Genomic DNA, 12,780 nt, shown 5'->3' with positions numbered 1-12,780 from the left:
GCAACACCCACTCCCCCTTGTCCTCTGAGGCAAGCCGATCTTCAGCTTCCAGCCTGAGTTCTCTCTTCCCCACCCCTTGTCTACCTCTCTTCCCCCCCAACTCTGCTCTTCTCCCCTTCTCCTGTTCTCCTATCCCTTGTATAACCACTAAATCAAGATCCAACCTCACTATGCATGGCGTGCCTGTCTGTCTCTCACCCCCTACCACGTGGCTCACTGCCCAGGATCAGCCACCTTCAAAGACCTGCGGCATGGTCTCATGTGCAGTCCCTGCTCTCGGGACCCGCTGTCCCCTGTCTGCCACTACTCAGGGATCTGTAGCAATTTTTAATTTTTCCATTATAGATGGATCTAGAAGACATCATATTGAGTGACATAACCCAGACCCAAAAAGACAAATATCATATGTACTTACTTGCTCATAAGTGGCTTTTAGACACAAAGCAAAAAAGAAGAAGAAGAAGAAGAAGAAGAAGAAGAAGAAGAAGAAGAAGAAGAAGAAGAAGAAGAAGAAGAAGAAGAAGGAGAAGAAGAAGAAGAAAACAGCTATGGATCTAATTCTACATGGGAAGTAGAAAAAGACAAGATCTCCTGAGTAAATAGGGAGTGTGGGAATCATGGGAGAGGGTAGAAGATGAGAGGAGGAGGAAAGGAGGGGAGCAGAGAAAAATATATAGCTCAATAAAAACAATTAAAAAAAAGAAATCACCAAGAAGAGACATAGAACACTGGACTGAAAAAGAAAGGCAAAATGAATCTTATTATATCACTCTAATTGCTATGGTTTTTCTAGAGCTCAATCCTAAACCTTACAGAAGTCATTTTATGACTTATCAGACCTATGGACATCCAATTATGCCTACTGTCATCTTCAGGGCTTACTCACTAGGCAGCAACCCTAGGTTGGTCAAGGGTTGCACCGTTTTATTTTAACTCTTGTACTTCCGGGTTTGTGATCATAGTGTTTCTCTACATGACTTAACTAACTAGTTGGTTTTTATTTTATTTTTTTCAGTAGTATTCTATTTATTCTTTCACAATTTCATCCATATATACAATATATCTTGGCCACATCCAGCCCTGAAACCCACTCCTCTGTAGTCCCAAACACACCACCTAATCCTGACACCAACACAATCCTTTCTCACTTTTGTGTCGTCTTATTTTATAACTCATTGTCTACTCCTTCAAAGATATGGGACTACCCACTGGGACATGGGGCACCTATCAGTGGCCCCTCTTCAACAGTCACTAATCACCAGTGTCTCCTCAGCTAGGGGTGGGTCCTCATGGCCCCTTCATCACCCACACTGTACTGCTGACAGGAAGACAGTGTGAAATTCACTGTGCCAAAGCTGCTGGAAGCACTGATACAGATGCCCCATTTAGGGCTGGGAACTCAACAGTCACATATTCTCAGCGCTTTTATGCATTATGAGTCTCTACAAGGAGACACGACTTCCATTATGAAAAAGAAACTCCTCTGACCAAGCTTGGGAGCAACAGTCATGTACCGGTATAAGCATAGGTATTCAGAAGGCAGTTTGACAACATCTCTAATTAGCAAAACAGGAGTAGCTGCGTCCCTGTTAGGATCTATGAGCCTATCCATAGGCTTTTGACAAGGTATCACAAGGTATGATTCTGATGTCTTTTGTGAAACTACTAAAGTTAATAATAACAGTATCTTCAATAAATAAAAAACATGGATGAGAGCTTTCTTGGTTTTTGTTTACTAGTTTTTCAAAGACAGCATCTCATTATGGAGCCCAGCAGGCCTTGAATACTTGATCTTCCTGCTTCAATATCCTGAGTCCTGGGATTACATTTGTACATCACACCCAGTCATCAAGATTACTATAAAGAAATATTTCCACAATTTTGATATGACAGTTTAATAATGTGTTTTCATCAAAACTGCTGTATAAAGAGAAAATTCAAATACGGATAATAGGAAAACCCATAGTCTACAAATATTCATGTACATGATCACCTGTGTCAATGAGCACAAGACAGAAAGGGAAAATACAACTTTTTATATGTTACTTCTAGTCATTTTGTTTAGATTTTAATTACTCCTATTCTTTAGAAAATGGATTTAAGTGTATTCTTGTTTATAACATCTATTGTTTATTTGCTTGTTTATTTATTTGATAAGTTATATTGAAGGGGTCGGAATGTAACTCCATCTCAGACGCGGAGCAACTCCATTGTAGATCATGACCCTAAGCCTGAGTACAGGAAGTACTCCAGCCAAGTTTAGCTAACCAGTTACATAGTTTGAAACCTGACCTTATAAGTCTGGGAGACACAAAGTTGCAGGATAAGGCTATCACTGATCATCTATAACTAAAAAGCCCACAATGGGTCAAACTGTTACTAGCCTCATCCAATCAACACATGTCCCATGTAACTGTTCCTCGATTGTCCAATTAGAACAAAGATTAGCTCACCATACTTACAATTCCCCAAATTCCCTTCAAAAGGGCATGCACGTCTTTGTCTTGGGTTGTCATTGCCATGTTGTGTGGATGATTGACCCCTGCATGCTAGCTATTGCTGCAGAATAAAGGCTCTGTGTTTGCATACTATTTGAGTCTGGGGCCTTTCTTCGGAGAGTTTCAGACACTAATAGCACTATGTATTTCATCCTGATCTTAAACTCACAATCCTCTGGTCTTATCCTGACTGATGGAATCGCGGGCATGCCACACCCATCTTGTACTTTTTATTTTGTTTTCATAATATTTTTATTGATTATTTAGGAATTTCACATCATGAATGAGAGCACACTCACTTCCCAGTCTTCCCAGATCTGCCCTCTCCACCAATGGACCCCTCTCCCACAAAAAGAAGGCAGAAAAAGATTTTTTTTAATTAATTTATGCTCCCCTTTTAAAACAACTCTGTTAGTTCAGTTGTAGGTGTTGTCCTCGCATACACGGAATCCTAAATTCAATCTCTAGCAGCACAGGAAACTGAGTAAAGGAGTAACTGGTAGTACCTACAATCCTTGCCAGTGGGAGGTAGAGACAAAATGTCAGGAGTTCAAGGTCATTCTATGCTATATAGTGAGACTGAGCCCAGTGTGAACAATTGAGACCCCATGTCCAAAAGGAAAAAAGTAAACAACAAAATCCCCCCCAATTTTATAAAATTTCAAATGCTTGAGTTTTTTTTTTTTTTTTTTTCCCGAGACAGGGTTTCTCTGTGGTTTTGGAGCCTGTCCTGGAAGTAGCTCTTGTAGACCAGGCTGGTCTCGAGCTCACAGAGATCCGCCTGTCTCTGCCTCCCAAGTGCTGGGATTAAAGGCGTGCCCCACCACCGCCACGCTGCTTGAGGTTTTGTAGCAATTCAAATTGTCACATATTTAAAGATGTTTAGCAATTCTGAATGATCTGTTAAGATACTAAGTTTCCATTCCTGGAAAAAGGCTAGGGTGCCTCTTAAAATACCAAAGCAGACCTGGCCTTCAGGCTCTTCCAGAATCCCAGTCCCTACTTGTTGTAAGAGAGGGCTGGCATACCTTGTGCCCTTTATCCTGAACAATTCAGCCCAAAGTCCTTCTCCAGAGACTCTTCCCTACATAATCTAGACATTTTGGTTACCTGCCCCTTTTGGACCTTTGCCTTCCAGGTTGTGGCACCTGGTTCCTGGTTCCCTTCCCCTCACCACATGAACCAGCTCAGTCTGGTCCTGTCCACTCTGAACTCTCCCAGATGGTCATTTTTTATCTTGTTTTTATATTTTTAAATTTATATTGTTATGCCCAGATCCACGAAGTCCCCCCAAAACCAGCAAGGAGACTGAGTCCCATATGTAAAAGCAAAGAGCCTTTATTTTATGCAAGTTTGCAAACTCGGTCTCTCCGTGTGTCCAAAGTATAGGAATAATCAGAGAGCCCCAAAGCTCAGTTATTATAGTAGTAAAGGTTCGGGGTGAGGGATTTCTGAGGTTCAGGACCTCTGATTGGCTGTCATTTGTCTAGGGGTGTCCTGTTTCCTTTGGATGATCTGTTTTTGGGTGGTGCTCAGGTAATCTCAGTTTGTGGTCTACCCTGCAACCAGGCAATTGCTTCAGGGTAAACTACTGAGACTCAGGTCTCCATTAAGCTTTTTGTGGCTAGGCCCAACACTGGCAGATGATAGTGGTGGGAAGAACTTTCTTTGAGTGGTCTGTTTCTATTAAGCCTATCATGGTTGGCTCCTACAATATACTATAATCAATTATTTTCTTAATGTAAATTTTTATCAGTGAAAAATAACTAACATTAAATATTAAGCCTACTTAAACGATTCGTCTAACAACCCCATTACTGATGTTGTGACCCTATGATACGCAACACTGGAGCTGGCCAAAATAAAATCTTTAGAGCTTCTCATCCATTTCTTATTATTTATGATTAATTTCTCTGGTCTACTATAGCAGATATCTGTGGCTAAAATAAAAATTAGTACCACCTTTTAGAAATCAATTGGCAATATATAGTCTTTAAAAACTTAGAAGCATTTAAAAGGCTTATGCCCTTTACACAGTATTAATTACTTCCTAGAGGAATAGAAAAAAATCAATAAACAATAAGTTCATTATTGATGGGCATAATTAAATTGGTGAATGTAGGAGCCAGCAATGATAAGCTAAGTAGAAACAGACCACCTAAAGGAAGTTCTTTACTTCCAACCATTATCACCTTCCAGAGTAGGACTCAGACATTGATAAATTTAAAGGAGACCTGAGTCTCAGTAGTTTACCCTGAAGCAATACCTGGTTGCAGGAAGAACCACAAACTGAGATTACCCGAGTACCACCCAAGAACAGACCTTCCAACGAAAATGCCTAACGTTCCAGCGGACTCACCAGGACATCCTGTCAGCCAATCAGGGGACTTGAACCTCAGAAACCCCTCACCTCACCTTTACTACTATAAAAACCCAACTTTAACTGAGCTCTCTCCAGATATTCCAATACAGAGAGACTGAGTGGGTAAACTTGCATAAAATAAAGGCTCTTTGCTTTTACATATAGGACCTGGTCTCCTTGTTAGTTTTTGAGGGACTTCGAGGATTTGGGCATAACAGTGAGATTATGGGAGAACGTGTAAATGACAGAATTCAGCAAACATCCATCATTCCTAAGAATGACTTAGCAATGACATAAAATGGAAATCACCTCAGGTTAAAGAAATACATAACTTTATTTATGTTGAAGTAATACATAAGCTTGATATCTCTAGGTATTAAAAGGATGTGGAAAAATGAGAAGTCTTATTGGGATGTAAGCAGGTCTCCATTAATAATAAACTTGGGCTCGTCGGGAAAGTACACATCCTTTTGGTGTATCTCATCAACGGTGTTTGCTATTTCAAAAGTGCCCTATTCAAAGTATCTGCTCAGGATGATATTGCTTGCCTATTGTCTATTAACGTTTGTGCTTTGTACAATAGACTTGAAATTTCACTGTATGAGACCGACTGATGGACTGCTAATTGGCAGCTAATGTGAAATAGCAACTTAGAATTGTGGCGGACTGCGGCTGCGCAGATCCGGACCCAGAGACCGGTTAAGGTGGCGGTCCTCACCCTCCTCACTCACCCTCTGCCGAGAGAGCGTCTGCAGGGAGGGCCGGGCACGCCGCCGCCTCAGGCAACGAACTACGCAGCACACACCACCACCGCCGGGAGGATGCGGGGCACAAAGGGAGCGTGGCTCGCCAGGACTTCCGCTTCCGGCCCCGGGTGTCTCATCTATAACTGTCCGAGTCCACCCCCACTGCGCTCACCCGCGGGAGTCCGGCGGGGAATCTACAGACCAGCGCTTGGCTCGGGCCCAGCTTCTCGACTCTTCTGCGCCTGTGCAACCCGAACGTTCGCGAAAATTCCTGAAGCGGCACCGGCGGCTACCGGAAGCCAGCGCCGTCCTCTGCTTTAGTGCCGGCGACTGGCGTGGTGGTTTCCTCTCAGTCCCAGCCGGGTGGGTTTCACCTGGGAGACGGAATGGCGCTTCTGTGTTACAACCGCGGCTGCGGCCAGCGTTTCGACCCGGAGACTAATGCTGACGGTAAGGAGGACCCTGGCCCCGAGCCTGCCCGCCGCTCGCCGGCCCCGTCTTGACCTCCCGCGGCTCCGGGAGCCTCCACGTGTCTCCCACGCTTAGGGCTGGCCGCTGCTGTCTCGGGTGCCCCTCATCCCTCACCGGGGACCCCCTGCACCTCCTCAGCTCCAGGGCTAACGTGACCCGGTTTACGCTTTGTCACTGCCTTGATTCCTGGGCGCGGGAGGGCCGGGGAAGTGGGCAATAGACCGGTCTCGCATTGGACTTGTCGCATTTTGAGTGCTAGTGAGAAGCGTATCGTCGCTCGTTCAGCCCACCTCTCCTATTTACTTGTCTTCTGAAGAACTGTGCTTGGTTGTGGAAATGACTCTCAACACATCCGTCTCACCGTAGCAACGTTTTCGGTATAGTTTTGCTGGGGCCTGCAGTTTTAAAGCACGCCGACCAGCATGAGATGAGCCTCAGTGGTGCTCCAAAAGCCGGTGTGCTCTGATTAAGAATGTACAGTGAAAGCAAAGCACCTATCGTGCGTGAACCCAGAGGTGTGAGTCTCGTTATTGAGTGGGAGAATTATGCAGATTACTAGACTGTTGTGGAAAGTGGCAACACTTGTCTCAGATTTACCTGGCATGTATAGTATGCTTTTTATATGCATGGTATTGAACTGACACTTTGTTACGTAATTTAACTACCCTGTGAAGTGTCTCGCTTCAGACCGGAGTTCGGCGTTGTGAGAAGAGTTTAAAACCAGTACCTTAATTAGAGGTCTTTTTCACGTTTGCGGTGTTTGAAATATTTATCTTGGTTTCCATGTAAACTGATGAGTTTTTTTTGGGGGGGGGAGCTGGTTTTTTTTTTTTTTTTTTTTTTTTTTTTTTTTTTGTTTTTTTTTTTTTTTTTTTTTTTTTTTTTTTTTTTTTTTTTTTTTTTTTTTTTTTTTTGGTTTTTCGAGACAGGGTTTCTCTGTGGTTTTGGAGCCTGTCCTGGAACTAGCTCTTGTAGACCAGGCTGGTCTCGAACTCACAGAGATCCACCTGCCTCTGCCTCCCGAGTACTGGGATTAAAGGCGTGCGCCACCACCGCCCGGCTTAGATGAGTTCTTTCTAAATAAGACTGGTACAGGATTTAAAAGGAAAAGATGAAGCCACGCTACAAGCACTTGTTAAACTGCCGTGGTTATGTGCACGTTTTACTTTAATACTGAATACACTGCTGCTTTATAGGTAGAATGGGGGCAATATTTTTAGGGTACTAGATTCTGGTCCAAAGTTCAGGAGTGGTGCCAACTTGTTACTGAAAGTTAGTCTATCCATGTGTGGAATGGTGTATTACATAGAAAAGGTTAAAAAAAAAAAAAAACAGGCTAGGAAAGCCACACGAGTAAATCATCAATTTCGGGCTATTAACAAACAGTATCACCTACCTACAGCAGGGAACTCCAGTCACCTGGAGAGAAATGTGTTCACTTTAGCAAAGTGGAAATTGTTTTAGAAACTAGGGATAAATGTCAAGTAAATTGGTTGAATGAATGGCAGTTGATAATACTGGATTTAAGAGAAAGTTTTTTGGAATGGGAATAATTTGATCTTTTACGTTGAAATTATGAATTAAACTGTTTATGTTGAAGGTGCCCGTGTGGTCTGTGTTCTCAGGGAGTGCAGTGATGATATCATATTTGTAAGAAGCTGTAAGTCTGTACTCAGTCTTCCCATTTATAATAGTGTAGTATAATTTCCATGTTTATTGACTTATTTCATCCCCTTAGTTTTATTTTTGTTTCTTTTGTTTTGCCTCGTATGCAAAAATTAGCCTCTTCAAGATGATAGGATATTTTAGTTTGTGATTCAAGTACATGTTAAAAAGAAATATGAATCATAGCTTACATGTGTTAAGTACTCTAAAGGAGACACGCCTTTGCAAACAGCACAGCAGCTACGAGTGACAAGTGAAGATTTCAGCTAAGCCTAGTGTAAAAAGGCCTTCAATATAGTCACTAGTCTGCTGTAAATAGAATTTCAGCAATGCTGGTAAGCCTGAGAAATGCTGGAGGAGGTTCTTCTGCCCATCTAATGTCATTTCCTTTGAAAGCAGTGATTTTTACAGTTAACTCAATGCTGGTTACATGGTGAAGATGTAGCCTGTTGTCCAGCTGTGTTTATACATTGTATACTTTATGGTAGTGATTGCACATTAAACGATCTGCTATTCCCTCTCAACTTCATATCTTTGTGTATGCACATTTCCATGCCCAGCTTCCTTCTTCTAACTCTGCAGTATGTAACTAGTAGCCTCTTCCTAATCTGTGGGTTCTCTTGGTGTTCCATTCCATTAGCTAGTACTTGGTATGCATAACCAGCACTTAGTAAAGAAGTAATAGGAGATAATAGTAGAGGGTAGAGAGATTTAATGGCAATACAGGGAATCAGATTGTTGGGAAGCCGGGGCAGGATGGGGGAATTAAACTTGGAAGTTTGAGTCAAGTAAGAAAATTACAGAGGAATATAGGTGTCTTTCTCTAACATCATGGTGTACTGCATTCTCAGGTAATGTGTGTTTATTACGAATAAAATACTCCACATTGCTAGAGGTAATAAACGTATTTTGTATACGAGTTAAATAAGTTAAAATTTCTGTAATATGGAAAAGAGACCAGAAATATAAAATGATCAATGGCAACCATGAAATATATTATAGAACTGAACTCTGGCTTGTATCTAGGAATTACTTGTTAAGAATGCTAATGTAGCAATTAGGTATTTTTGCAGTGATTAAAATGTTGAGTTAATTTTTTTTCATAATATCTTTTTAGAGAAGCTTGGGCAATTTTTATGGATCAGTTTATAAGTGTACTTAAATTTGATATTGTTGCCCGGTGGTGGTGACACACACCTTTAATCCCAGCACTTGGGAGGCAGAGGCAGGCAGATCTTTGTGAGTTCGAGACCAGCTTGGTCTACAAGAGCTAGTTCCAGGACAAGCTCTAAAGCCACAGAGAAACCCTGTCTCGAAAAACCAAAAAAAAAAAAAAAAAAAAAGATATTCTTTTGAAAAGATAATTGAGAACAAAAGATGGGAAGGAGAGCTGTGAAATTCTGTGCTCTCGCTATAACGTGACTGTTCCGTACATGTAGTTGTACATGTGGTTGCCTGCACAAGACTGCCCAATACAACATCCTCTAGTTCAAATATTCCAGCCCGCAGGGAGAAGGAAAGTCTGTGCTTCCCCCGAGCTAAGCTGGGAAGCTGTTGGCAGGTGATGGCAGCTGGGACAGGAATGACTTTTCTTCAGGGGAGTGGCTATAGACAGCACTGGTTGGACTGTGGGTGTGAAGTTCTGGGGAAAGGAGAGGGAGGTGAGTAGGTGGGGGTAGCAAGTGAGGAGGGTGGGTACGACTGAGATAATTTGCGCACGTGTATGAAATTCTTAGAGAATAAAAAAGAGAGATTGCCAAAATCATTAGGACTTCAAGTTTAGTAGTAAAGAAGTTTTATTGCAAAAGATGGAAGAATGCAGCCTGTGGGTCACAACCCCTTTAAGGATCAAATGGTCCTTTAACAGAAGTCTCCTAAGACCATTGTAAAACATATTTACATTATGTTATGAAGTAGCAATGAAATAATTTAATGGTTGGGGGAGTCAGCACAGTATGAGGAACTGTATTCCTTATGTTCACAGCATAAGGAAGGTTGAACCGCTGCCACAGAGTATTCCCGTGTGTTATTCTTGAACGGTTCTGGATTTTGTCTCTGTATCGTACTCTTAGAGATTTAATACAAAAACCTAATGAAGCGCTAAGAGTAATTTGCCTGCTTTTGGAAAAACGATCGAACCCTTAAGCACCCTAAGGAGGGATACATAAACTGTAATTGATAACAACTGTTGTTTCCTTTCTCTGTTTTGACCAGATGCTTGCACGTATCACCCAGGTGTACCTGTATTTCATGATGCCCTGAAGGTAGGAACAAGTTACTTTTCACTTTCTTTATACTTGCAAGATAAAATTAAAGATATAAGGTTTTTTCCTGCTTCAGTTTGTCAGTTTTTCTTAATGACCATTTGAGAGTGCTTTAAGCATAGTCTTTAAAGACAGAAGAGAGTAGACAGTAATATTTCCTCATTATAAAGTTATTTACCTTCCGACTCTTTTTCCTAATGATTTATTCCCTTCCTAAGTTCCAAGTTAAATAAAAGCAGTTATACTGCTTGGTCTCTAGTCTGTCAGTATTGGCTAATAAGAAAGGCTTCGTCTGAATGGTTTGGTTTTTGATTTTTTCTGAAACAAGGTTTCTCCATAGCTTTGGAGCCTATTCTGGAACTAGATCTTGTAGACCAGGCTAGCCTTGAACTCACACAGATCCGCCTGCCTCTGCCTCCCAAGTAAGGGGACTAAAGCGTGCGCTACCACCTCCTGGCTCTCCTCTGAGTATTCTATTGGTTGTTTCAGATGTTTAATGCTTCTACAATTGTTTTACTGGAAAAGTCATACTGTATTTTGTCCTTTATTCCCTTGGTGAGCTGAAGAATCAGAGAAATAGTACAGTGGTGGTTTTTTTTGTTTGTATTTGCTTTGTTTTGACAAGGTTTTTGATGTCTTTTTAAAAATTCATGACTAATATGAGGTGTGCAAGTTCCCAGTAACATACATTTTTAGAGAAAGATAAACTTAATTTTGTAAGCATAAGGCTACTTATAATCTTTCCTTGAATATTAACATTACAGAACTTTTCTCTCAATATTCCCCTTATTGTTGTTAAAATAAATTTAACTACTCATTTCATTAAGTAGAAAACTAGTGGCTTTATATCAGTCCTTGTATTACCTGAAATTTATTGGGTCTTGGAATCCGAGATTTATAATATGTAGTGTAGAATACAGGCAGACAACGAGAGTCTGGAAAATGATTGACAGTGCCATCACTCATCCAAACATGACATCTAAATTTGGATCCCCAACACATACATAAAATCAAAGTGAAGGACCTGTCTTTAACCCAGGTCAAGGAAAAGCAGGTCCTTGGCCTTTCTGCCTAGCTAGTCTAGATGAATTATCAAGCTCTAGGTTTTGTAAGAGACCTTGTCTCAAAAAGATAGGTGGAGAGCAGAGGACCCTAGATGTTGACTTCTGGCCTCCATCCCCCCCCCCCTCCCCCCCCCCCCCACATTCATACAATGAACAGAGCTAATAAAAACCAGCACAACTATAGAAATGAGAGTTTAGGAATGGTTTGATGCTATCTGTAGAGCACATACATACAGAACATGCCAAAGAATCACTAGACTAGAGTTGACAATTTGAGGACACCAAACAGATGTACTTCAGGAACAAAAATGAGCAACATCCCTATGGTTAGGAAATAGGAGAAAGTAGAAGGGGAAAATGAGAAATAAAAAAGTACAGTAGGAGGATAAGGAACAGCAATCAAGAAACAGTCCTTTTCAAGAAAGAGAAATACACCTTCATGGGCTGGAGAGATGGCTCAGAGGTTAAGAGCATTGCCTGCTCTACCAAAGGTCCTGAGTTCAATTCCCAGCAACCACATGGTGGCTCACAACCATCTGTAATGGGGTCTGGTGCCCTCTTCTGGCCAGCAGGCATACACACAGACAGAACATTGTATACATAATAAATAAATAAATATTTAAAAAAAAAAGAAATACACCTTCATAATCGGTTTCAACACACATAAAGACTGTTAATGAGGCTAAAAAGATCAGAGCAGGAGCTGGACAAAGGACCCTCTCCAACAGTGTTTTCCTCACGCAGAACTGAGCAGATAACACAGACTTAGCTGCTTGCACCTTCTTTACATTTTTCCATGTACCAGTTAAATGCTAAGTTTCCGTGTCTCTCTCTCTCACGCACACACACACGATTAAATTTGTTGAATAGTATCAGCACTCTTTAAATGCTGTAAGAGTATGGTAATTGGTTCATGTGCATCTTAATCTAAAGTTCACAAGAAAAGGAAAAACAGTAAATTATAGAATATTTAATTTTTCTTTTTAAGAACTGGAAAGATAACCTGATAGTGCGAATAATGTTATAAAAAACAAAATTCACTACCAAAACTTCTATGCCTTCAGCTGTCCCACATGAACTTAATATGAATTTGGGGCCACAAGGTTATTGTATTTCTATTTGCTTATTTCCTACTACATTAAAATTAAAATCAATAACTAAAAGCCACCTTCAACTAAGCTGTTTATGGTAAAGTACCTGGTTTTTTGGTCAAATGATTAAAATTAGACCCCTTCCTCAGACAAACAAAAGACAAAAAAAGATGGAGGCCAGCAGAAAAGCCAGGCAAGCTTTTAATGAAACCAGAGTACAATGAAAGAATCAATAGTACATCTTATAGGTGGTGGTGAGGCAAGCAGTGGAAGGAGAGAGTATCAGAACCGGGGCCTCTGTTCTTTGTTCCTGTTGGCTTTTATTGAGGGTTGAAAAATGATCAGGATGATGAAGGCTTCTAAAGACCAAAGCAATCAATTTTCTGGCTAGCCAAGGAGGAATTGTTGAGCCTTATTGTCATTGGTTTAACTTTCTAGGCACTTAAGGACTGCTCTTATTACCCAGAACCCAAGATGTCTGTTTAAGATGGTAGACCAATAAAATCACTTATCACTATGAGCATGTTTAACTACCCCACTGATTAATTCATTATAAACATTCTGCCCTGGTTCATTTTTTTTTTAAATATAATTTTTTATTGAAAAAAAAAGATTTCCG

The 12,780-nt window shown here is 41.0% G+C and overlaps 1 protein-coding gene across 1 annotated transcript in view; it reads left to right on the top strand.

Moving 5' to 3' along the window:
- Window positions 1–5,840: 5,840 nt before the first annotated feature.
- Chordc1 (cysteine and histidine rich domain containing 1) overlaps window positions 5,841–12,780 on the top strand; it is a 27,966-nt gene continuing 21,026 nt past the window's right edge. Inside the window, exons 1-2 of the mRNA XM_050120602.1 lie at window positions 5,841–6,056; window positions 9,957–10,006. Coding sequence (XP_049976559.1) covers window positions 5,993–6,056; window positions 9,957–10,006 — 114 coding nt within the window. The 5' untranslated portion in view covers window positions 5,841–5,992. The remainder of the gene's footprint in view (window positions 6,057–9,956; window positions 10,007–12,780) is intronic.

The sequence above is a fragment of the Alexandromys fortis genome, unplaced genomic scaffold, assembly GCF_014885135.2.
Source record: "Alexandromys fortis isolate MF-2015 unplaced genomic scaffold, M_Fortis_MF-2015_v1.1 scaffold_171, whole genome shotgun sequence".
Classification (NCBI taxonomy): Eukaryota; Metazoa; Chordata; class Mammalia; order Rodentia; family Cricetidae; genus Alexandromys; species Alexandromys fortis.
This window is presented reverse-complemented; position numbering and strand designations above follow the sequence as displayed.